Source organism: Drosophila subpulchrella, unplaced genomic scaffold, assembly GCF_014743375.2.
Source record: "Drosophila subpulchrella strain 33 F10 #4 breed RU33 unplaced genomic scaffold, RU_Dsub_v1.1 Primary Assembly Seq354, whole genome shotgun sequence".
NCBI classification, from domain to species: Eukaryota; Metazoa; Arthropoda; class Insecta; order Diptera; family Drosophilidae; genus Drosophila; species Drosophila subpulchrella.
This window is the reverse complement of record NW_023665577.1, coordinates 1,594,473-1,617,669: the sequence shown is the minus strand read 5'-3', so window position 1 is coordinate 1,617,669 and position 23,197 is coordinate 1,594,473. Positions and strand designations below refer to the sequence as shown.

Sequence of the window (23,197 nt, the reverse complement as noted above, 5' to 3'; positions counted from 1 at the left end):
AAATAACTAACTAACTTGTGGACATATCTAACTTAGAAATTGGAAGTAAAATTGACAAATACTCTACACGCTCAAAAATATTTTCAAAATTCTTATGAATTAACCAATAAATCTGTGTGACTAAGATAATGCTTCTTTTAAATATTGCACCCTAAATCCCGATTCATCTATAGTTTTCTCAGTGGACCTTCAGCATGGCAGGAACAACAGCCCAATGAATTCCCATAAAACGCAGTTAAAAGCACTAAAATAAAACGAGCTCTCGTTCCTGCGGCGTAACTTGTTACGTCGCCTGATAAATGGTGCCTCTGGAACTGGAGCTCGTCTATGAAAAGTGCTCTACTCTATACTTTCAGCTCCGGTCCGGAATGGAACGGATCCCGACCACGCCTCATTGGATCCCCTTGGGCCGCCCAGCTGGGCATTGTCTTCCTGTTGCGCCGTGGACATGGCATTAAAAGTTCCACTCAAGTTGGGCCGGAAAGTTTCGCCCGATAAAAGTAAATGCAAAGCTGCTGCAAAAGTTGCTAAATTGAATGGAGATGCCAATGGAATGGCAACTGGACACTTGAGCGTGCTCGAGCACCACTTTTCCTGCACTTTGCGGGAACTCCACTCATTTGGGAAGGCTTTAATCCGTGGCCATCGCTGATTAAGGTGATTAAAAGCCAAAGACGAGGGGAACCGCCCCGGACAACATCTCCGGTCGAGTGAAACGTGCTTCCACCTCAATTTCCCAACTCGGCGCCCGAATCCCTGTCTGTTTGCCGTAATTAATGGCGCTTCCTGGCAGCTATTATTCTATTTTTCCGGCGCTGCGTGTCAAACACGTTTGACTTGCAAAAGGATAACAATTAAAATCAAATTAATCACGCATTTTATTAGATTATACCGTGTTAGGTTGACTGAATGGCCAAGCAGCACGTGCCCTAATGTCCTCCGGGGAAAAGCGAGTGCCTGAAGGAGGTGAGTCCTGCCCGAGGATTTCCCACGGAGTGCGCAGTCCTGCGAGGAGTTGAGTTATTACTTGTTGCCCAACTGATTGATGGATGGGTGTAATTTACAAGGGGGCAACGGTGCCCAATCCCTCAAAGTAGCTCTTTGATTCGACCCCGTCCATTATTTGTATTAGGCTTATTTAATTTGTTTTTAGGCACACTGTGAGAAAACAAATAAAAGTTCGCAACATCCAAAGAAATCTATCCTAATAATTATTACTATAATCTAACTGAAATTAGCCAACATCTACTGGATACTGACACGAGTAAAGGCCATCAATAAAATCTAAGAACGGCCCTATTTTAAAGAAAAAAATATTTGTATTGTAATCTTTTGTTTTGTCGAACTACGAAAATCAATTAATTTATAATTATCTACAAAGGTAAAAACTAGCCAGACACGCAACAAAAAATATATTAAATACCTTATGCGTACATTTCTTTACTTTGTTGAAAAGAAAAATGTTTCAAACAAGAAACATTGTCTGACAACATAAACAAATCACGTATGTATTTTGATACCTTTCTTTCTTTCTTTCAGTATTTTTGTCAATAAAATCCCCCTATAAAAATAATATTATAAGTGGTAATTGTTTTACCCTATGCACATTCAATAATACTATTGCCTTTTAGTGCTTCACCTTCAGTTTGACCGCAGCTGAACCCAATTCACGTCTGTATATATCGCCTGGGGACCTTCCGGTGTGGACCAAATGGAGGGCCCAATGGGTATTGAAATGGATGTTTTTCGTTTGGATCCCATCAAGCCCAACAAGTGACATTCGAGCCGTAATTTGCTGGATGATAACTGAGCCAACGCCAACGCAAAATCGGCGTGTTAAATGGTTACCCCGGGCCTCGATTTTCACAGTCGATTTGACTTCACCTGAGGGCAAACACACGATTCGAAGGAACAAATACCAGACGTCTAATCAAGTAACGCACAATAAATAGTCCGGTGAGCTGTCTGTCCGGGCCAAATACGAAAAAAGGAATGTTTGACAGCTCCCCAAAGCACGGTTCGCCAGTAAATATCAAACGCAATGGAATTGGCAATGGTTTAGGTTTGCTTTACGTTTTGGTTAGGGAAAAAGCAATCGTAATGGATGAGGGAATGGGTAGGGAATGGGTAGGGAATGGTAGGGAATTGCTTAACAAACCGGCTGAAGTGCTCCGTATAATGCCCCATGACCTTGTACGGTTGATTTGGTATTACATGTCCATCGACAATTGGACCCAATGATGTTGAAAATTGTGTGAGCGCTGTCGGTATGTGCAAGATATCCTGGTAGCTGCAAAGAAACAAGAACGGCACAAAATGCGTTAAAAGGTCTTACAAACGAGTTGGGTATACATAAATGTAGCAGTAGATGGATATGTGTATATCCTGGAAGAGTGACTGCCGCTGGGATTGTAGCGGCTCAGCCGGCTGACAGCGGTCACTTTTCACTTTGATTTGAAATTTCTAATAAATTTTATGTGTGATTTGTAGCTGGACAGTCACTCGCACGTACCACTCACACGTGGCACACATAAAGCGAAACGAGATGGCCTACAAGATACACATATGGTCTTTAGGGCATTGCCAAATGACTACGCAGAAAATTAACAGGGCCCGGAGTGGCAGACCACTTTTTAGTACCGAAATCGTAAAGAATATAAGGTTTAACAGAAAGGAAGCTCTTAAGTTACTGAAATCCTTCAAACAATTATTACAATTTTTTAAAATTTTAGTTATTTTTTTTTTTTGCAAAAATATATATTGTTTATGTTTCTTTAAAGGTTAACATTTCTAAACAAATATCCAGATTCTCTTTTTATATATTTCAAATTTTTACCACCAAAGTGTTAAAAACATTAGTTTCGTGTTACTCATGTATGAATGTACAATAACCTGCCAATTTATATAGCAAAATCCCTTAAAATAACACATTTTGCTTATCGCTTTACAAACACTTTTCCCAGAAGTAGCCACATTTGTATGCATGAACACCATTTCAGGAATTTAACTTTCACATAAAAGAAATTCAGTCTTGTTTCATGGAATGCTGAAGCGAAAACATCTTTAGAGTTACTTCCACTCGGATTAATCTGCCAGAATGAAGACTTCGCCTTCGGTTACGTGTGCAAAATTATAACGCCCAATTCGAGGCAATAAACACGCTGCCAGCAATCCTCTCAGGTTTATATTCCCTCTATTATTGTACTTTGCATATTCATATCGCATGTTCAAATTTTCTTCACAAGTAACCAAATGCCTTCCATCAACGTCTGTGCTCTTATCAGTGGCACTTGCGTTACTTCCTGTAGTTATGACACTTTTTCGAAAAGTATTTTCCCCACTCAAAGCCATAATAGAGCCGCAATGCAAACCAATTCCCACGCACATACTCGTCCGGATTTACACTCGTATTTATAGAATGTGTGGGTGGTGTGTTGCCAATGCAGACGGGAAACCCAACCCTTTTCCGACATAAAAATGCCACGTGGATATGAAATACAATCAGCACACACACAGAATGCTGCTGCGATCCCTGCTCTGAAGTTGCTCCTGCTGCAAAGCATTTCCGTTCGGTATATTTACGCTTTTTGCTCTTTTTACCCGCTTGACTGGCTCGTTTGGCCTTCGATTGGGCCAGACCCACCGCTCCCCCGTATTGATACAAAATTGCAGTGGCGAAATGGTTCAGTTGGGTGCAATTTCTGGCATAGTTTGCATAAAAATCCACATGCCAGAGCTCCAACTGAAGTGTCGATGGCACAGAAATTGGCACAAATTAAGAAAAGGACCGACAAAAAGAATATAACAACAAGGGGGATAGACGAATGCGAAAATCTGGAATATTTTGGCTGCCGGAGTTGGACAATTGTTATCTGGAAAATGCAGACCAGGAATGGACCAGCTGAGGTGGAAGTGCTCTGGTAGAAATTCAAATGAACAATCTGCAAGCTTAGCTCAGCTCGGTTTGGAGTAACCTTGGAGCAAATGACAACTGAAAGTCCCCCGTTTGCATAGTCATATTATTTGGTGCGCCTTTCACCATTGTGATTCTGGGAATGCGCCTGAATAAAATCCCAAGCTCTCTTAATCATTCAGTCCTCTTTGCGTGGATTGAACTTGAGTCAAAGCAGCTGTGGGAAAAATTCAATTGGATTCCTGGCATCCATTCACAAGCTAAGCCGAAAAAATACCGAAAATTGCCAGCTGTCGGTGGATGTGTGTGTTAATTCACTCAACACCTCGGGATCCCATTCAAGAGGGACATTATCGTAATCCATTTAAGCTAAGAGTTGACTGCAGCAATCGATGCAATGCCATCAAACACTTTCGAAACCAAATAAAGCTTTGATGGTCTTCAAAGAAGTTTAACTTTGAGACACTCGAAAAAAAAACAGAATAAAAGTGACAATGGTTTTGAAATCAATAAAGTATGCACACCTTTTTGAAAACAATTTTTAAATATTTTGAGCTTTGAAAAAATTGTCTCTTTATTTGTTTTTATTATGCATTTAATGTTAAAAAAAACAATCAACTAGTTTTTATTAAATTAAGTGCTTCAATTTATAAGTCCTTATTTACCTTTTAGTAAGAAAGCAAAGAAATCTAAGAGTAACAAGGAAGAACGCTATAGTCGAGTACCTCGACTAGCATGAAATTGTGCCACAGTCTTGGGCGGTTTGTAAGCGTTAGAGTGGGCGTGGCATATTCGCGTAACAAACTTGCGCTGCGCTCAAGGCTACGGAATCTAAATCTGAAATCCCATTTCTCTATCTTTGATATTTTCTGAGATATCCGCGTTCATACTTACGATTTTTTGAAGTTTGTGGGCGGTTTGTGGGCGTTAAAGTGGGCGTGGCAAACTTTTTTTTGAGTCAATCGATAGGTATTGATAGAACAACACATTTTAGTTAAATTTTTATTCTAGCATCAAAACTGTAGGAGCCACAGTTTGGGCGGTTTGTGGGCGTTAGAGTGGGCGTGGCACTCTGCTGAAACAAACTTGCGCTGCGTAAGAAGCTTAGGAATCTGCACGCCAAATCTCAATAGCCTAGCTCTCAGCGAGATCTCAGCGTTCATCCGGACGGACAGACAGACGGACATGGCTAGATCGACTCGGCTAGTGATCCTGATCAAGAATATATCTACTTTATGGGGTCGGAAACGCTTCCTTCTGCCTGTTACATACTTTTCGACGAATCTAGTATACCCTTTTACTCTACGAGTAACGGGTATAAAAATGCATAAGACCATGCATCTCAGCACAAGTCCTTATAATATTCGGTAACTAATGATTTTTGAAGTGAATGCTATAAACAAAAATAAAATGGGTTATTAAACTATAATTACAGCGCTTTAAACTTAAGTTACAAGAGGGTCTTGGCTTTTTTAGTGCATGGAAAGCTCTGCAGCACATGTCCCTGGCTTTTGTGGTCATCCTGGAGTCTTGGCTATCGGCACATGGCCAAGTTTATTGCCCAAGTCTGCACCGCACGGCCACAGCTACGTGAGCTTGTGTTTTCCTCTGACTTTGACAATTTGTGGAAGCTAAAACAGTTGAGGCAGCTCCCGGAAAGTAAGTTGTGCCCAGCGATTCGGGGTCTTGGGGCAGAGCCCTTCGTCGTCGAAGTTGTCGCTGCTGCAAAGTTGTACGCCGTGGAAGAGTGTGATTTATGATTTTCGTATGGAGAGGAGTTTATTTCTGCCCTGTTGTTGCTTCTTATTAGCTCGGCTGGTGCAAAACTGTCACAAGTTGAGCTGCAACTGCGATTAACTCGTTAGACACACAATATGTGCGATTTCTCTCTATATATTTTGTATGTTGTGGCACAGATACAGATACATATTCTGGATGCTGGGAGCGGGATGCACAATTTGTCAGTGTGCTGGTGGCAGGAACGAAGATTGATGGTGTCCTTAAGGCGGCATGTAGCTACTTGAACGACACACACACACTCTTGCAGCGAGTCCTGTGCAGGCAAACCGAACATTTATTATGCCCCAGTTTAGCCTTGTCCCTATCACGGCTATAGTTTTAGTTCTAGCTCGTATTTGTGTTCCTGGCCCTGCTTAAGCCGTCTGCATCTGCTTGCTTTCTATTTAATGAATTTTTAATATGCTTTGCCTTTTATTTTGTCAATTAGAAGCGCTCGACTGGCAGCATGCAAACACACGGTGCCAAGGCTGAGGATTATTTGTGGGCCAGCAGGGCGTATACTCGATATTGCCACTGGCTTTCCTCCCTTTGTTGCATTTTTGAGACGATTAAATATATAAAAAATGAATGAGCGCTGCCCTATTTGATACAAAATATGCTCATAAATATGTTATATATTAGGAATTAGTCATTTTTGAATATATTACTCAAATTTTCAGCTTAAATTTACATAGTTTACATTTCAGAAAATCTCCTAATCGAATCAAAAATTACAAGCAATAATCAGCTTAGCGAAATATTTGCACAGATTGAAACCTAAAGGAATTTATTGCTCATTTTAAGGCCAAGTGGGCAATCAGAAACATAGGTATTTAAATATACAATTTAGACAATAGTTTTGGCAAGCTCGGCCAGAAGTAAATAAAGATCACAGGCCCTGTTTGGCAGGCAAACACATTAGGCTGGGGCAATAGGCAAATAATTTGAATAAATTAACAAGTTGGAAAAGCACACATTGAAATCAATGGGCAGGATTTGGGCAGAGGCTCTATTAAATATGTAGGAAGCCTAAGACCCAGAGACAAAGACTTATGTCTCCGTGTGTGAGAGTGGGTTAAACAAACGCCACCGTGACTCTCAGCTTGTTTGCACAAGTAGTTGTTACCTGTTTGTGTTCCAGTGGGTGTGTATGAGTTGTGTGCCTTTGCAGCAAAAGCGATGAGCACATTTGCTCAGTAATTCATGCATAATTCATTGCATTCATTTAACACTCGCTCTGCCTGGCACACATGCTACTCAACCACCACCACTCACTCATTCACTCACTCGTTCATTCCCTCACTTATTTAAGTAAGCTGCCGCACGAGGCTGCAATTCTCAGGCTTAAGCCGAAGCTTAGCTCATTCATTAAAACATTCCGAAATTAACTTTTAAGCTAGGGTATTCCTACTTCCTGAAGGGGTTTGCCGATCTATAAGGGTCAAAACACACGATAATATATGTTTTTAAAATTAAACATTTTTTTTAATATTTAATTAAGTTAAGAGTTGTTTTTTGATTATTATAATCTTATACACATATTTTTTTTAATTTACCATTTATTATTTATTTTTTAGTCGTTTAATATTTTTAATGAATATAATTTAGTATAATTTTAAATATTGAAAATGTTCAAAAATTGTAGGTTAAAGTTCATTTCCGACTAAGCTAAGGATAGGTATAAAACATTTCCGATTTACATTTATATTAGCTTCTTAACTTTGCATTCCCCAGAGAAGTCTATGAAATGTCTTGTGCTCCAAACAACTGAATTCGACAACTTACGTCAGCAAAAGTTCTGACTTGGGTTTTCAAGTTACTGTGCCAATTTGTATTAAGGACAAGAAAGCAAGTAGAAAGTTTTCAAAGACACACATACGCGGACAAAACCGACTGTTGCATCATAGTGTTTGTTAGCGGAAAAGCTGACAGTTTGTGGGTGCGAGTGTGCTTGCGTAATTAACATAATTACTATTATTGTGCCGTTGTTGATTTAGTTTTACATATTTAGTTACATGCGCCTTTTTTCATTTTGTATGCAAATTGTTTTTTAGTTCTCTCTCGTGCACTCCGCCGCGCATACAAATGAACTTCTTTCCACTTTCACCCAAGCGCAGAAAGCCCCACACATGCATTAAATGCTGATAAATAAAAAAGTGCATTTAAGTCGGGTTTGATTCCAAGCGCTTTTTGTGTCGATGCTTTAATGGAAAGGGATACTTTCATTCTGATGGGATAAGCCGCTCAAATGCGTGCAATGAATATTAAATGTAAATAAGTCGTAGAAAGAGGGGCTGCTTGAAAGGAAATATTTTCACAAAATATGGCATGGTATTAAGGTATTTATTAATAAATGTTGAACATAACTTGAAGAGGAAATAATATAGTTCAAACTATCTCTATACAGTCAACGTCCTTCACTTCCCAACAACATTTTCGGAAATTATAATTCGAGCATTATATTCAATTTTCGTTAGAAATTGGAATATCATTACTCCTATCAACAAAATTAAGTACTACAAATTTATTTTAATTTAAATACATGGTAAAGTGGCTTGGCCATAATGACGGTGAGTTTTCAAAATATTAGGCAAAAGCAATTCAAGCCAAAACTTGAAAAATTAAGCAATTAAGAAGTAATTAAATTGAAGGCCTGCCTTCATCAATCACCACTGTTATGGGCGTTTCCTTTTGAAGAAGTGACCTACGGTCAAAGTCGACACAAGAGATTTCGAGTAATCGCCATGCAAATTTCGAACCATTGACATGGTCATTATTCCTGATTAGTCAGGGTCCTGGGAACGGACTTCGATGAGGATGTTGAGCCTATAGGCCTTTACGCCTCATTGACGTCATGGCGATGCAAACTCGTAAATTTACCGACTCATTAGGCACAAAGCCGCCAAAATTCTGTTGGGCTGACGAATTGAATCAAAGGACACAAAACACTATTCAAATGAAGATGCCAGTGCAAATGAAGTAGTGGCGCTCGTATTGGCCACAAATGGCACTGGGAGAAAAACAGTGTAACTAAATTCTTTACTAAGATTACCTGTACTAAAACGGTAAGTTTTGGCTAAATTAATTTAAAGTGTATTTTAACTTTGTATTATTATATAAGCATCAAGGCCAACTAAACTTTTGTGCCTTTTTACAAAAGTGTTATTTCTTAAAATATAAAAATAATACAAAAAGTAGGTATACGGGTATTTAAATCACTTTTAAATGAAGTTGCTGGTGCCTAAAAGTAGGCAGTCGTTTTACTGAATGCCTTTATTGTACTCCAGAGTTTACAAATTATTATTGCATACTTTTAGTCATTTAACTAGACAATTTTTTGAATTTCCGATTTATATTCATCCTTTGAAAATAAACCAAATCTAATTTTAAAATCATTTTTCCCTGAGTGTACGCACTAAAAGGCATTAGCCGGCATTACGGTTGTTTATAATGGTCCGCCTATCGCTCATGCCCTGGCTGGCGGACCTAAATAATTCAATTGGTCGCGGAGTACTCACCGACGATGGCGCAAACAATCGAGCAGGACATCATCGTCCTCCGCCTCCACGTGCTCGTTGAGCGGACAGTCGAGGGCATGGGCTATTTGCATGGTCAGTTGCAGCGACTGATTGCTGGCGGCCCAGTCGGACATCGCGGATCCGGACATCAGGATGGCCCGGTGGAAGAGTCCTGCGGTGACAGGACACACAATAAGCCTCCGCAATATGTTCTCATCGAATTATGTCAGTTGTAATCCACCCGCGACTCACCTGAGGCCACCGGCGATACCATTAGGTAATTGACACACGCCGCTCCGGTACTGTGTCCCATCAGAGTGACACGTCCGTTGTCGCCGCCGAAGGCTTCTATGTTCTCCTTGATCCAGTGTAACGCCGCAATCTGATCGAGCAGTGCGTAATTCGCTATGTTATGCGCATCGATGCTGGGCCTCAGGAATCCTTTAGGCGGATACCACATAAACGGATTAGATTAGAGGGAAAATCCATAAAAAAAGACGAGCTTACCCAACACTCCCAGGCGGTAGTTGACGGTGACGACAATCACCTCTCCATAACTGGACAACACGGAACCATCGTACGGATTGCCGCTGTTCCACTCGAAGGACTCCCCATGCAGATAGACCAGAACTGCATACTTCTTGGGAGTGCTCTGGGGTTCTGCAATTTGTAAAATTAAGCTATATGAAAATCGTGCTAATACTCAAGAGTACCCAGATGGGTTACCAATTTAGTGATGACATTTTCATAATTCGTCCTTTATTTGCTACCATACCTATGAATAAAATGACATATTGAGATATATTTTCATATTGACTAGTTACAGTATTAGGAAATATTATTATCAAAATTTACAAAACTATGAAATATAATACAAACTCACAATTCAACCACAGTAATTTACAATAAAGAACATAAAGGACATTTAAAGCTGAATGAAGAATGGAAATATTAAACTACGTGAATCAATTGGAAAGTTAATGTATTTGCTTAAACACACACATAATTCAAAATAAAGCTTTTACAGATGCTGGCTTTTTATAATAAATAATTAGCAGTTAATTTGCATAAAAATAACCTGAAGAAATCGAAGTGATGGTTTAAACTTAAACACAAACGCATATTTATTTTCAGCATTTATACAACTTTAAGTTAATGAATGACATTGTATCTCCTGATAAATATAATATATGACAATGCAAAAATTGCCTTCATTGGTATGACGCCTATGACAGAATCGTATTTTGCGATCTCGAACTCACCTTCATGCGGCACATACAGATTGAGATACAGACAGTCCTCGCTTTCCGTTCGCAGGTAGGGCAGCAGTCGACTCAGGTGTTTATGACGACCGCGGGACATATTCTCGCTGCCGTGGGGCGAAAGATCTGGCAGTTTCTGCGGACACACTGGCGGAAGATGCCGCGCTATCTTTAAGCCCTGCCATGGCAATGGGGCACCTGAAACAATAGACAAGTTTTAAAAAATAACAAAAAAATATATAACATTTGGATTTATAAGAATAAAAAGACGATCATATCCTTTAAAAGGACCTGTAAAATCAAATTTTTTGCATTGATTATTATTGATAGTTTCACTATCCACATTATAATCTACAAAAATTATCGAGATCTGTCTAAATTCATAAATAAACAAAATCTTTTGAGGACCAAGTCATACATAAGAATGTTATAAGAATAAAGTAAAGTATATGTATATTTGGGTTGGCTAATAATAATGATTATAAATTAAACTTTAACCCAAAATTTAACGAGGTAATTGGTATTGGGCAACCGTGCTACTTAATACTGTCTACAATATTTTCGAACTAGCTTCCTAATCTATTTTTTCACATTTCCGAATCAAATTCCTTTCGCACCTCACACAAATCCTCGAAAGTTCCATATTTCCCTGCAGATAACTGACAAAGAGGGCATACAAAATGACATCCTAACCCATTGTGGCCAAACACATTTCGCTATTTCCTCTCACTGTTTCGCAGTCATTCGATTGCTTTCGAAGCGCTGTGGCCAAAAAGTCAATTCCGTATTTATGTAACACGGTCAACAGGCACTTGAAAACGCCATAAACAAGCAAGCACACACCCTGCCTTCACGCCCCAGAGCTCGAACTCCCTGCACACAAGTGCCATCGGAGGCCAAAGGACACTCGGTGCTCGGTACTCGGTATTTGGTCCTGTCCGGGTCCGATTCGTGGCCAAGTTGACTGCGGTTACGCTTTGGTGTTGCAGTTAACGTCAAACCGTGCTCGCAGATGCGGAGAATCGTCGGTGAATGGCCAACCACGATTTGGTCAAGTTAGTTCGGATTCTGGTCACTGCTTCCAAATCCCAAATCTCAAATCCATGCGGTTACAACAAGGACGCAGAAGGACGACCCACCCGCACAAATGCCAATCCATCTCGGGCGAGAGTCTGCAAATCCCTTACAAGTTTTGACACCACATTGTTACGGCTTCAGATTGTTTTGCGGTTATTTACCAGCGATCGATATGCAAATGGGAGGTTTAGGCAAATTAAGTGGCTCCAATCACGATTGAAAATATTATTCCGAACTCGTACATGCTTCGAGTGGGCTCAACCAATTCAATAACAATATTAACACAAGGCAGGACTGGCAATAATTAGTTCAAGCCCAATAAATACTACAGGGAAATAAAATGGTATAATTAAAGTACGTATTTTTAATAATATTTATTTATTTATTAAAGATCATAATAAAGTTTACAAAACTAATAGTATCATAGGAGGTGTAGTGCTAGATACGAGGTCTTCGGCTACGTTTTTATTATTTTTAATAACATATAACTTTCCCTTTCTCAAATTCCTACACTGATAATAAAACGAAGTAAATCCATGAATTTCATGTTCAGTATACATATTTCTTGCTTTGTTGTTCATTTTTTACGGCTTATGAAAATATTTAACATAAAAATAATAGTTTATTTATGCAATTTAAAATTTGAAAGTAAAATAAGATTATTGTTTTTAATGACCTTAAATGATCAAAATGACATCAAAAATAATATCTTTTACCTTGATTTAAATATTTCAAAATTAAATCACACAATTTATTATGTTTTGTATTCAACATTGTAAACGTTTTTGTATTTAGTTCAAATATTTAATACGATATTTTGAATTCAATATGCAGATATTTTTTTGCTGTTCCATTTTTTTATCAGTGTTAACCATTTACTATTGAATATTTACCTTTATTTTTTGTCAATAAGTGAGATAGTAAAAGCATATTTATAAATATAAAAAAATAAACTAATAAACAAGTGGGTATATTGCATACTTCAAATAAGTTTTCTGTGCAACATTTCAATTTCAACAAGTTTATTCGTCAAAAAGGGTGAGAATTAGATCCCTCAAATCAATGCCAATTTCAATTTCGTTGCCAGCTCGACGCCCAAAAAAATATGCAACATTTACACTTTGACACATTCGTGGCGGGCAAATTTCATTTCGTCGCGTTATTGAGCCCATAAAAATACGAAGAAAAGAGCAAACCCCAAACGTGGATCCAATATGCGGATGCGACATTATTTGCATTTTGTTATTAATAAATTTCGCAACAGGCGAAAGGAAGAGCTTCCAGTCTGCGAACTAGGAAAACTCCAGCGGAAATGGGAAACACAGAGCAGAATCGAAAGCGATGTGTATTTGTTTGGTCGCTGCGCACAAACAAAATCTATCACACAAACGTACAGGACTCTGTTTGCATACGGGTTTGAATGTCCTCCGCTTTGACAGGCTCCCTACACATTACGCATACGCAACGTGAGCATATTTGCATTGGCTTATATTTGCGGGGCGAATTTCAAGGCAAGTTGTATCAGCGACAGCATGTTTGCAGTGGCACCCACACAACAACTTCCCCCGACAAATATGTCGCTGCCACCCGTCTAAAGTTGTTGCTGCAATTGATGTTGCTGCGGTGCGGCGATATGTTGCTGCTGTGTCGCCGCCGTCCGTTCGGATTGAGTGCACGGCACTCAAGTGCTCAATAAACTCAGCGCGACAAACGGCGAAGTGCAAACTGCCGACTGAAAACTGCCACTGGAAACTGCTACTGAACACTGCAAAACCAGCCCATCTGACACGCAAATCGCAAATCGCGGCCAACACTTTCGACTGCCTCTGGGGCGTGTTAATTTATTGTCTTTACGTAATGCAATTCAAAGGCCTGAAGCCACACTGGACCTACACTGAGCAAACTGAGTCGTAGCTGCTAGGTGAAAAATTGTATAATAATAAAATATTTTCAATTATACTACCTAATTACCTATAAATCGCCTACATTGGTATGCTTTGATTAATGCATTAGCTGTATAGGCTTTATTTATGTTCAAGGTTACCAAAATTATACTTTATCTGTCTGAGAAAAGTTAAAAGGCTATATTTTGCTAGCACTTTGGTAATAAATGTTCCGTGTCTTAAAAGACATTTAAAACGTGGACATTTATTAAGAAAAATTGTAAGAATAAAATTTAATTTAATTACCTTACACATGCATTTTAGAGAATATAAGTAATATATAAAAGTTCCTTTGTGATTTCTAGAATAAATAATGCGCTGTAGGATTATAAGCTCAATACTTTGTAAAATCATTTTTTGTAGTGCACACCATTGGGAACCGGACAGCCAAGTGGCAAGGAGGAAGTTGTGGTGCCAACAGCTGAAGCTGAGCCTGTTTATGCCCCGAACAATAGGACCAGAGACTTAAAGTTTTGCAAAGTGTTGGCAGCTCGGCGGCCACAAATCTCACAGGCCAGTTGGCAGCAGCAACGTAAATCATGTTTTGATAAACAAACTTAAAATACATATAATACCAGCAATTTTCACTCTTAATTAAACAAGCAAAATATCCATGTACAAAGTCCGAAACATAATCGCACAGCATATGGCCAAATGAATGGGCAAGCTGGGAGGGGAGAGCTCGGATTTACATTGCAATCCTTGTAAAAACAAGCTGCAATAATAATAGCCATTTGAGACAGGAAGCACACACACAGAGGGACGTGCTCTCAGGACCAACATCCTGCCAGATCGGTGTTAGAGAGGGCACATGTCAAGTCCTGAAAGCCCAATGCCGGGCCGGCTTCAACGATAATTGCTTAAATTGCAGGCTAAATTCTAAGTGCCCCACAACGCTCCCAGGACCAACGGAGGTTTTCGAAATGGACAGCAGGAGAAATGCGGCGGCATGTGTCGGCTGTTCAAGGAGTGTTCGCCCCGCCCCCAAAGACCCCGTCTCCCATTCGAATCCTGGGGTTGGGGTTTTGGGGTTTCGAGGTTTTCGGGTTTGCCTGTTGGTGCTGCAAAGTGGCAATTTGCCATCATATTTGCGGTCACAAATAGTGCTGGCTGCCTGCGCGGGAAAGGTACAAGGAAATAAATAGCTAGGATTTTCCAGCTTATTGAGATCCCGAATGAATTATACAAATTGCTATTCTCAATCATATATCTATTGTAATTTTAATTAAAATATTTTCAACAGTTTAAGTATCACGTTTTAAGCCACTTTTCGAGTTAATGGACATAAAAGCGATGCAAATAAACTACAATGGCCTTTTGTTGTCGATAAACATTGTTTATTTCAAAACAAACATGCGGCTATCAATATCAAAATAAACACGTGTTTACTCGCTTCTGGCCAGCTTTAAGCCCTGAGGATTTGCATTCTTTCGTTTTTGTTGATATTGTTAATGATTTTTAAATGATGATTGCGCCGTGAGAACTTGATTGTTTATAGGAAAAAATTGAAATTTCATTGAATTGTAATTAATTTTTTTTAGTAAATATTTGCATAATCGGGGTTTAACTCATTTGAGCTCATTTGTATTTAGTTGATTTAAATATCTACTTTGCCGGTCAGCTTAGCTTAAAAGCGGATACAAATTAAAGATTCCGCTGTCATAAATATATTTATTTATTTGTTTTTACTCAGAATGTATCTGTTTCCGGCCTTGCAGTGTTAGGATGAAAACTGGCTCTTTTACGGACATCCTTGGCGCAAACAAAACCATTTGCCATAGAAAGTGAATTTACAAATTTGCTCAGAAATCTATATATATCTACATAAAGGCGGAGTCCCGCAAATCTCTTTGGTCAAAATTCAGGTGGAATTCCTTTGCAAATCAAGTTCTACCCCAAATTACCCAAAATTATGTTAATGTATCTTTTCGTTTTGTGGCTAAAAATTGACTTTACATAACACCATTTATTTGTTGGAGAGAAGTTTAAAATTTTTTTTAAGTTCTAAATCTTTTTAAATAAAAGTATAATTTTAATCAGTTGTTTTATGCAAAGAACCATATACTTGTATCTTTAAGCAATCTGCCTTAAGGTTTCTAAGAGTTTAATTAAAATTTTACTATTAACTATTGTTGGTTTACAACGAAACAAATTATAATTTTAAAATTGTGTGGCACTTTAAACTAATCAATATTTGTTAATACATATACTAGCTAATTAATCTGAATTTTTCAAGTCGAATATCTTTTTTTTTGGTTAGCATGAAACATGTTACCAGTTCTTGTTATTTTTATACAAAAGGGCTGTCACAAAGAGCCCCCCTCGATACCATCCTGAATAAATTGGCGGCTCCGAAACTGACAGTTTAATATACACTCACCTGGTGGCATGAAGCGGCGACCGTCGGTGGGCGCCTCCGCGTAGGGCAGGCCCAGGAACTGGTCCACCTGGCGCAGTCCGCTGGTCACCTGGAAGCGACGCGTGATGCCCATGAGGCGGCCCTGCTTCACCTGGATCTCCTGGGTGTACTGCAGCTTATCGGGGACCACATGTCGCCGCCCCGGGTGATGAGTGGTTGTCGCCTCGTCGCGGCTTTTATCGGTGGCCAAAAACGCGGCCGACGGGCTGTCAGTGCCATTGGTTTGGGTTTGGGATTGGATTGGGGCTCCCGGGGTCGGGGTCGTTTCATCCTCTGAAGCGAAAAGCCTGGCCAAGCTTTGCCTGAAATGCAGCTCCAAAGTGGGCGGCGGGGCCTTGGCACGTCGCACTGCCTGATGGCCAATTGATCTGCCCGGATCCGGCTGAATTGTCGTCGTGATGTCCCCGATAACCCGTGTTTGCTTTGAGGTTTCCCGCAATTTCATTGCGTTTTCCAGTTCATTTCCTTTGTGCAGCTGCTTTTCGGCGGCCACACCCCACGAGCGAACGTGGCTTAATTGCAAGTGATTGCCGCCGACTGTGAGCAGAAATAGCCAAAATGCTGCCAAACGAAACTTCATGGCTCTGCTTTTCCGCCCCGGGACTTTTCCGCTGCTGTCTGCTGTTTTCGATATTAATTTTGGCCCTACACTCCCTGCTCCGGCGAAAGTTTTCACATTCCGCTCGTGTTTGTCTTTCCTGTTTGGTTAATTGTTCTTTTCGCCGGCTTTTCGCTGTGTTCCTTCTTTGTTGTGTCCAACCGAATGGCTCACATTTTCCGCACTCTGTATTTACATGGATTCTCTTTGAGCGCCTTAAATAGTTTCGACACTTTATTTACTTGCAGTATTTAGCATGCTTCTTTGTCCGGTTCCCTCGTATTTAATTTCATTTCCAGCAAAAGTTTTGCCTGCTTTTGTACGCCTGAACATTGTTTGCGAAAAGAAAAACACCAAGAAAAGGTCGGTGAGAAACACTGAATAAGTTAAAGCCGCTCGGCAGTTTAATTATTCTTTAACTTTGGTTTCACAAGTTTACATATATACAGGAACCCATATTCAGTGACAGTTTTCTTGGATATATTAAGGAATCGAAGCCTAAACAACTTGTAATGGTTACCAAAAATAGCTCTTAAAGTAAATTATGAATTTAAAAGAAATTTGGAAGACGACAAGGCATTCTGCTAAAGTCAAATAGTAATATTTCAGAAAAAACTTGATGGAACTTGAAGTAGAACTTATGAAGGCCCCCTTAAAGTCAATTCAAATCTAAAATTAATAGCCCGTTCTGATTGAGTCATCGTTCAGTTCTCAGTGCCACTGCATTTTCCAATTGACATGCCCTCTCGTGTGTGGCAGACAATCAATGTGCTGTTCATTTTCAGAATTTCAAATATTATTTTAGGACTTTCGATGGAATGGTAGCAGTCATTTATTTATAGTGGTCCATTAGTTATGAATGCCTTTGGACTTTGTACTTTGTCAAATCGATTCGATCGATGGGAAGTGAATGGAAATGAAATGAAAGGAAGTCCGACACTTCATTCGAATGCTTTTCACGTTAAATGTGATAAGAAGTTGCCATTAAACCGAACATTGTATACAAATATGGGGCGTTGAACAAGCGCTCGTCATTCAAGTCCTGACATATGGAAAATGAGCTCCGAAGGCTTTTCAGAATGTAGTGCCGTGTAGTTTCACATTTGCGCAACGTAAACAAAGAGCATTCAGAAATATATGGTATGGAAAAGCCAGTCCGCAACGAAAGATTTCCCATGACGATTAATCATAAAAGCCGAAATACCAATGAAAATTCAATTAGGTTCCTCTGTTTCTTTTCCATCTCGATTTATGTCGACAGAGCAGCGAAGTGAGCTAATTTCGCTATAAAACTAAAACAAACGCAAAATCTAAAAATGAAAAGGAATTCAAATGTTTTTTTACGAGCACGCTAAGAAAAGCGCAGTGACGTAGGGAGGGGGTGGCACATGGGCGGCACATGTGTGTGAAAACCTAAAATGTGTGACGAGTGGGGACAGTGTGTGTGTTCGTAAGTATATATCAAAATAATCACAACGCACTGACACACTAAAAGCATTTTCACAATAACAACAAACTAAATGGAACAAGAAAATATAAAAATGTACAAAAATATTAGAGAAAAGGGCGCATGCCAAAGTGTGAACGCCCTTTAAGTTTGTGGTATTAAATTGGAAAAGAGGAAAATAAATTACATTACGTTCTACATTTTAAAATTAGTGCCACTTTAATTGGGTTCGTATTTATAAATGTGACTCATTTCAAAACATTTTTTATTAGGCAACGACCATGTCATTAAAAAGTTACCAGAAATAAAGAGATTATTAATTTCCCAGGCTAAGTAAAAATTCCTTAAGTAAATGTTTATTGAACTTTAAATATTATTTCTATTTGCCAACTATAAAAGTATTGGTGATATATTTCAACACTTCCTTATTTGAATTTAGGGCATCAGCAAATGGTGAACAACACAGAAGATAATAAAAAATCTTTTTAAGTGATTTCGTTATTTATGGCATTTTTTCCGACTTTTTACTGCCCTTGAGTGAGTTTCTCCGGACACGGGTGTTTGCATCACAAACACACATAAATGTCAAGGTACATATGCTGAGAACATAAAATTGACCTTTGCTAAACGGGAAACGAGGAATGAACGGAAAAAGTGGTGTTGAAGTGGAGTTTATCCGAACACTTAGACAGCCCTGGATGAAAACGCCATAAACTCCCATCAACTCGTTTGGAAGCTAATTGAGTCAACATAAACGGATGTTGCTTTTTAGCTATCTTGTTGTAGCAGTTGTGGTATTTTTAGAACCAAACGAAATAGAAAATCAATGCTATTTCTGTGATGTTTTCTTGGCAATCTGTCGGTTTAACGTATCCACTAAGTGAAAGTAAATTAAGACAGCTGTCGGTGGCCATTAAATGCAAATTCCGAAAAACGAGAGCTGAAAGTGCAGGAGCTACCCATACTTGCTGCTGAAAATGGGACCAATAAAAAGTAAATAGAGGAGAGAGATAGAAACACAGTGGCAATGCAAATTTAAACAAAATACACAATGTTAAAAATAAACAGCAAGTGCTTAAAAATAAAAACGAATGGGCAAAAATATTCACGGAATGCCGCTGTATTGTCCGCGCACTCCACGAAATGTCGTCACCAAAGGCAAAAATAAATAAATAGAGGAGTTCGCTAAAATAAAAGAGAAATCACAAGACAAACTTGCCAGTTGGCAGCTGGCGAAAAGGAAAATGCACCGAACGGAAACAAGATGGCAAAATGGGAAAATCAGCGAGAGTTGCAAAGCGGGAAAAGTGCAATTGGAACTTAAGTAAAGTGATTTGATTTGGATTACTCTGTCGCGAAGTCACTTATTTTCCGCCGGTCCACTTGGCCTGGTCAAAACAATTCGCGGAATGCTTTTCTTGCGCTGACGAAGTCACTCAGTCGAATCGAGCGATTTGTGGGTCAATTGAAGTGTGCTGCCTGCCTGAATAAACTTTAAATTAGAGCGCAAGGAGGATCCTTATCCGCAGACCGCATAATCAATGGCGAAACACTTTCGACATGGTTTCAGAACAGATGTGACACTGTCATAAATTATATTCCGCCAGCGATGTAACAATTCCGGCGAGAGTTCCGCCAGCGCTTTTGTGATGCAAATGCCGACCGAAGGGCCACGCAGCAGGAGTCCCATGGGTTAAGGCCCCTTAACCCACGGAAAACAACATTGTACAACCCACGGACACAAGGCAGAATTTGCATAATTAGCACAGAAATGTCGACGCATCGAAAGCTGTCACTTCTGACAGCCAAATGAAATGGGAACTAAAAAGTACACGCGTGCAACAACAAATTAGTTGCAACTAATTTTAGCTGAATTGCAGAAAAAACAAAAATTTGGAAAGCGGCAAATGCAAAACCGCGACAAAAAGTTCAACAAACCCCAAGCCAAATGCAAGAGATCGTGCCGAATTATTTCGAATTATAGGATTTATTTTTGGTCTCCCTCGCAAAAACACACACAAGTGGGCGGTGGGCATGGCGTACTGCAGCGCAAATTAAGTGAAATGTTTATTTTTAAATAATTCGGTTACTCGAAACACAGGCAAATTATTTAAATTTGTTTACACAATTGTTTGCTGCACTGAAAAAGGATTTGGTTTGGCATTTAGTTCTAGTAAACTTGTGCAAGCCTTGTAGTTAAAGACCCAAATAGCAAATTTGGAATTCGGATCATTCGAGTTGGCATCTAATAAACACCTAGAATGAAATTCGGTTCGTCGGATAATCTGCGCAAAATATTCGTATTATATTTGCTTGCTATTATTATACTTTGCTTATACATATGTTGAAATGTTTACGAGCGTCACACATCACTGAATTTCGGAATATTTCCTTTTTTCGCACAAGTATGGGGAAATTTAACGAGTTTCACAAGAAGTTTATTCCTGCACTTGATTTACACGATGAACATTGAACGGAAAAAGTGTGTAATATCTTTTTCACATTTTTACATGTTAAATATTTGTATATTTCTCTCGGAGGAGGACATTGTTGCTCATTAATTAAGGCAAATCGACGTTTTTATTTCATGAGGACGCCAATGAAGCGCATTAAATATTTTCAATATTTATTTGCACGGTCTATTTGGCCATTGCATTGCCGATAATTATGCGCGTTGTCGATTTTTCAACTTTTGCATTTACCAATTTTCGCCCGATTTGTTGTATCTTTGATCTGCCCAAAGATGCGCCAAGCAATTTTGGCAGAGGCTTTATTTTCGTTTGTCACTTTCTGCGGTTTTGCACAAATAAATCGAAGATGTTTTCGATTATATTTCATTCAGCAACGATTGCACCACACTTAAAATAAATCACTCTGCGAAGACTTTTCGTTTTCGAACTGATTAACTTCGGTGCCTTCTGCGCGTAAACATTTTCACTTGGGCTCTTGGCACGCGCTCTGTTTTTGTCCCCCTTTGCAGATATTTTCTGGGCGTTATTTTTGGATCACGCGCAAGATTTATATCACTGCTCTTTGGCTCGGCATAAGACTTTCCCCACAAGAACCGAAACGAACACGGGTCCAATCCCAACCGACACGATCCGCGTTCCAACTGCAACTGCTCGGGGATAATTCCGGCGGAAGAATTGCTGGGCAGCCCCGGGATCTTTTCTCTTTGACAAGATCTTCTCTTAGTTGAGAGAATTTCACACACGTACCAGAGAATCCCAAATAAGTCATAGTATATTCCGATTTGTTTACGAAATCTTAAGAAATTAGCTAAAGCCAATGAGAAGAGTTTTTCTTGAGGTGTGAGCAATTATTCAAGAGCTAATTACATTTGACAATTGCAGAACAGTTTTAGCTTTCTTAATATAATTGTATAATATACGCATTATTATATTATATATTATCATTTTTATCAAGTATTTAAATATAAGATCGTATTTGTCCATGTATCTTTTAATATTTCTTTGGCAGAAATCAAAGTCAGTTTTTATGACCAGATGTTATCGTTTGTATGTTGTTAAACGTTGATGCACTAGGAGCAGTGAATAGGTTATTTGGAAAGGTATTAAGATAATTTGCGGAAATTGGCAATTTATATATTTGAGATTGCATATCCCTTTATATAGTATTCCTTTAACTTCCTGGCGATTTCCATATCTCATTTTGAAGAAATTTCCGCTGCTTCCGCTCGGTGAATATTTAAATAAACATCTTCTGATGCCGAGAGGAAAGATTTCTCATTTCTCTTATCGCAGACTTCCTGCCGCAAATCTATCTCTAAGTCTAAGTGCACAGACGGCATCCAAGTTAAAGTCTTATATCAGCTTGGCTCTTAGCCAAAAAGAAAGGCAAGGTAAATGCAAAAAAATGAACTCCCCAAAAGACAAAGCTAAACTCCGACCTAGGTCTACCTCTATTTGCCAAGCCTTTTTGCATCGCAGCACGCTGCAGCTAAGTGACTTGTTTGACTTCTTCATTTTGCCTTCACTTCATCGCCAATTTGGCAGGGCCGGTGGAAAAAAGAGGTCATTTAAGTTGATTGGTAGAGTCAGGTATTTAAGGTCTTAGGGAAAGTACACGGCTCAGGACACAATAAAAGGCCAATAGGTCAACTAGATATGCAACATTTTTCAATACCCTCTAAGCTACTTTTTAAAATAGTTAATATTTACTATTGTCTGCATACCCTTATTTAGCGACTTCTCGTATATTTTAATAAACAAATTATATATCAATGGACCTCTTGTTTTATTGAACTCACTACTATTAAAACCTCAATATAGACCTAGAAGTTAAGCAACCCGAATACCTTACATCACTAGGTTTCAAGAGTGCCGGGTAGGATCTATGTTTTCCGACCGATTTTTGCACGTTTCACTCCCCTTTCAGTGTATGTAAAAAAAAGAAGTGGAAAATGGCTGACAGCTTCGCAGACTTTTACGTTTGGCTTCCTCTTTTTGTGCACACACAAAAATCGACCTTTCGGGGAAATTGATTTACCCGGCTGACATTTTCGAAGTAACTCGAGTAGCTAATTTACGACCATCAAAGTGCGCCAATAAATTATGTTTAATTGCTAGTTAATTAAAATCGAAGCCCCGTGCTCGAGACTCAGTACTTGAAATACACACACAGTCAAAGAAAGCGGCATTCTGAGCGTCAGCAGGGCATTTAAAAATAAACCAAACTCGGCGTCAGAGAGACGCCATCCAATTCCATATAGAAAAAACATAAAAATTCATAAAAAGCAAGGTAATAAACATTCAATAAATATCAAGTTAAATTATTTATTTAAATTTCTAGTAGCCTGCAACCAGTGGAGGATGCAGCCACTGGATTTTTCATATCCGACTGGCGATGCCAATTCATATTCAATTTCGGTTCAGCCTCAAACGTTCATATTTGAACGAGATCTGTTTGCGAGCTGTCAGTTTATCAAAAAATACATTATTCAACTCGAAGACTTTTTCTCGTATTTTTGTTTGTCATATTTCTCAATAGTTTCATTTAAATAAAATGTGTGTATTTTTTTAGTTGTGTTACTTGTGGCGCTTGAGGTGCCAAATTTCTTGCATAAACTGGCCTAGTTTGCCTACGAATTGAATACTTTTATCAAATTGGGAATAAATTCAAAAATGTAACCAATAATCTTTAATAAATAACCTGTCAGTTGCCTTATGAAATATGATGGAAAACAGCTTAGTATGGCTTTAAAACAAAAAACACGTGTTT

At 39.0% G+C, this 23,197-nt stretch overlaps 1 protein-coding gene across 2 annotated transcripts in view; it reads right to left on the bottom strand.

Annotated features, from left to right (window-relative positions):
* Positions 1 to 21,063, bottom strand: part of LOC119559776 — a 44,730-nt gene extending 23,667 nt beyond the window's left edge. The window contains exons 1-7 of one of the 2 annotated variants that reach the window (XM_037872854.1): positions 20,213 to 21,063; positions 15,873 to 16,834; positions 10,473 to 10,670; positions 9,718 to 9,870; positions 9,463 to 9,651; positions 9,211 to 9,382; positions 2,159 to 2,290 (exon numbers count right to left, since the gene is read on the bottom strand). In XM_037872854.1, the coding sequence (XP_037728782.1) occupies positions 2,159 to 2,290; positions 9,211 to 9,382; positions 9,463 to 9,651; positions 9,718 to 9,870; positions 10,473 to 10,670; positions 15,873 to 16,491 (1,463 nt within the window). In that variant the 5' untranslated portion in view covers positions 16,492 to 16,834; positions 20,213 to 21,063. The remainder of the gene's footprint in view (positions 1 to 2,158; positions 2,291 to 9,210; positions 9,383 to 9,462; positions 9,652 to 9,717; positions 9,871 to 10,472; positions 10,671 to 15,872; positions 16,835 to 20,212) is intronic. The other variant, XM_037872853.1, reaches the window with a different exon arrangement.
* Between the last annotated feature and the right edge of the window lie 2,134 nt (positions 21,064 to 23,197).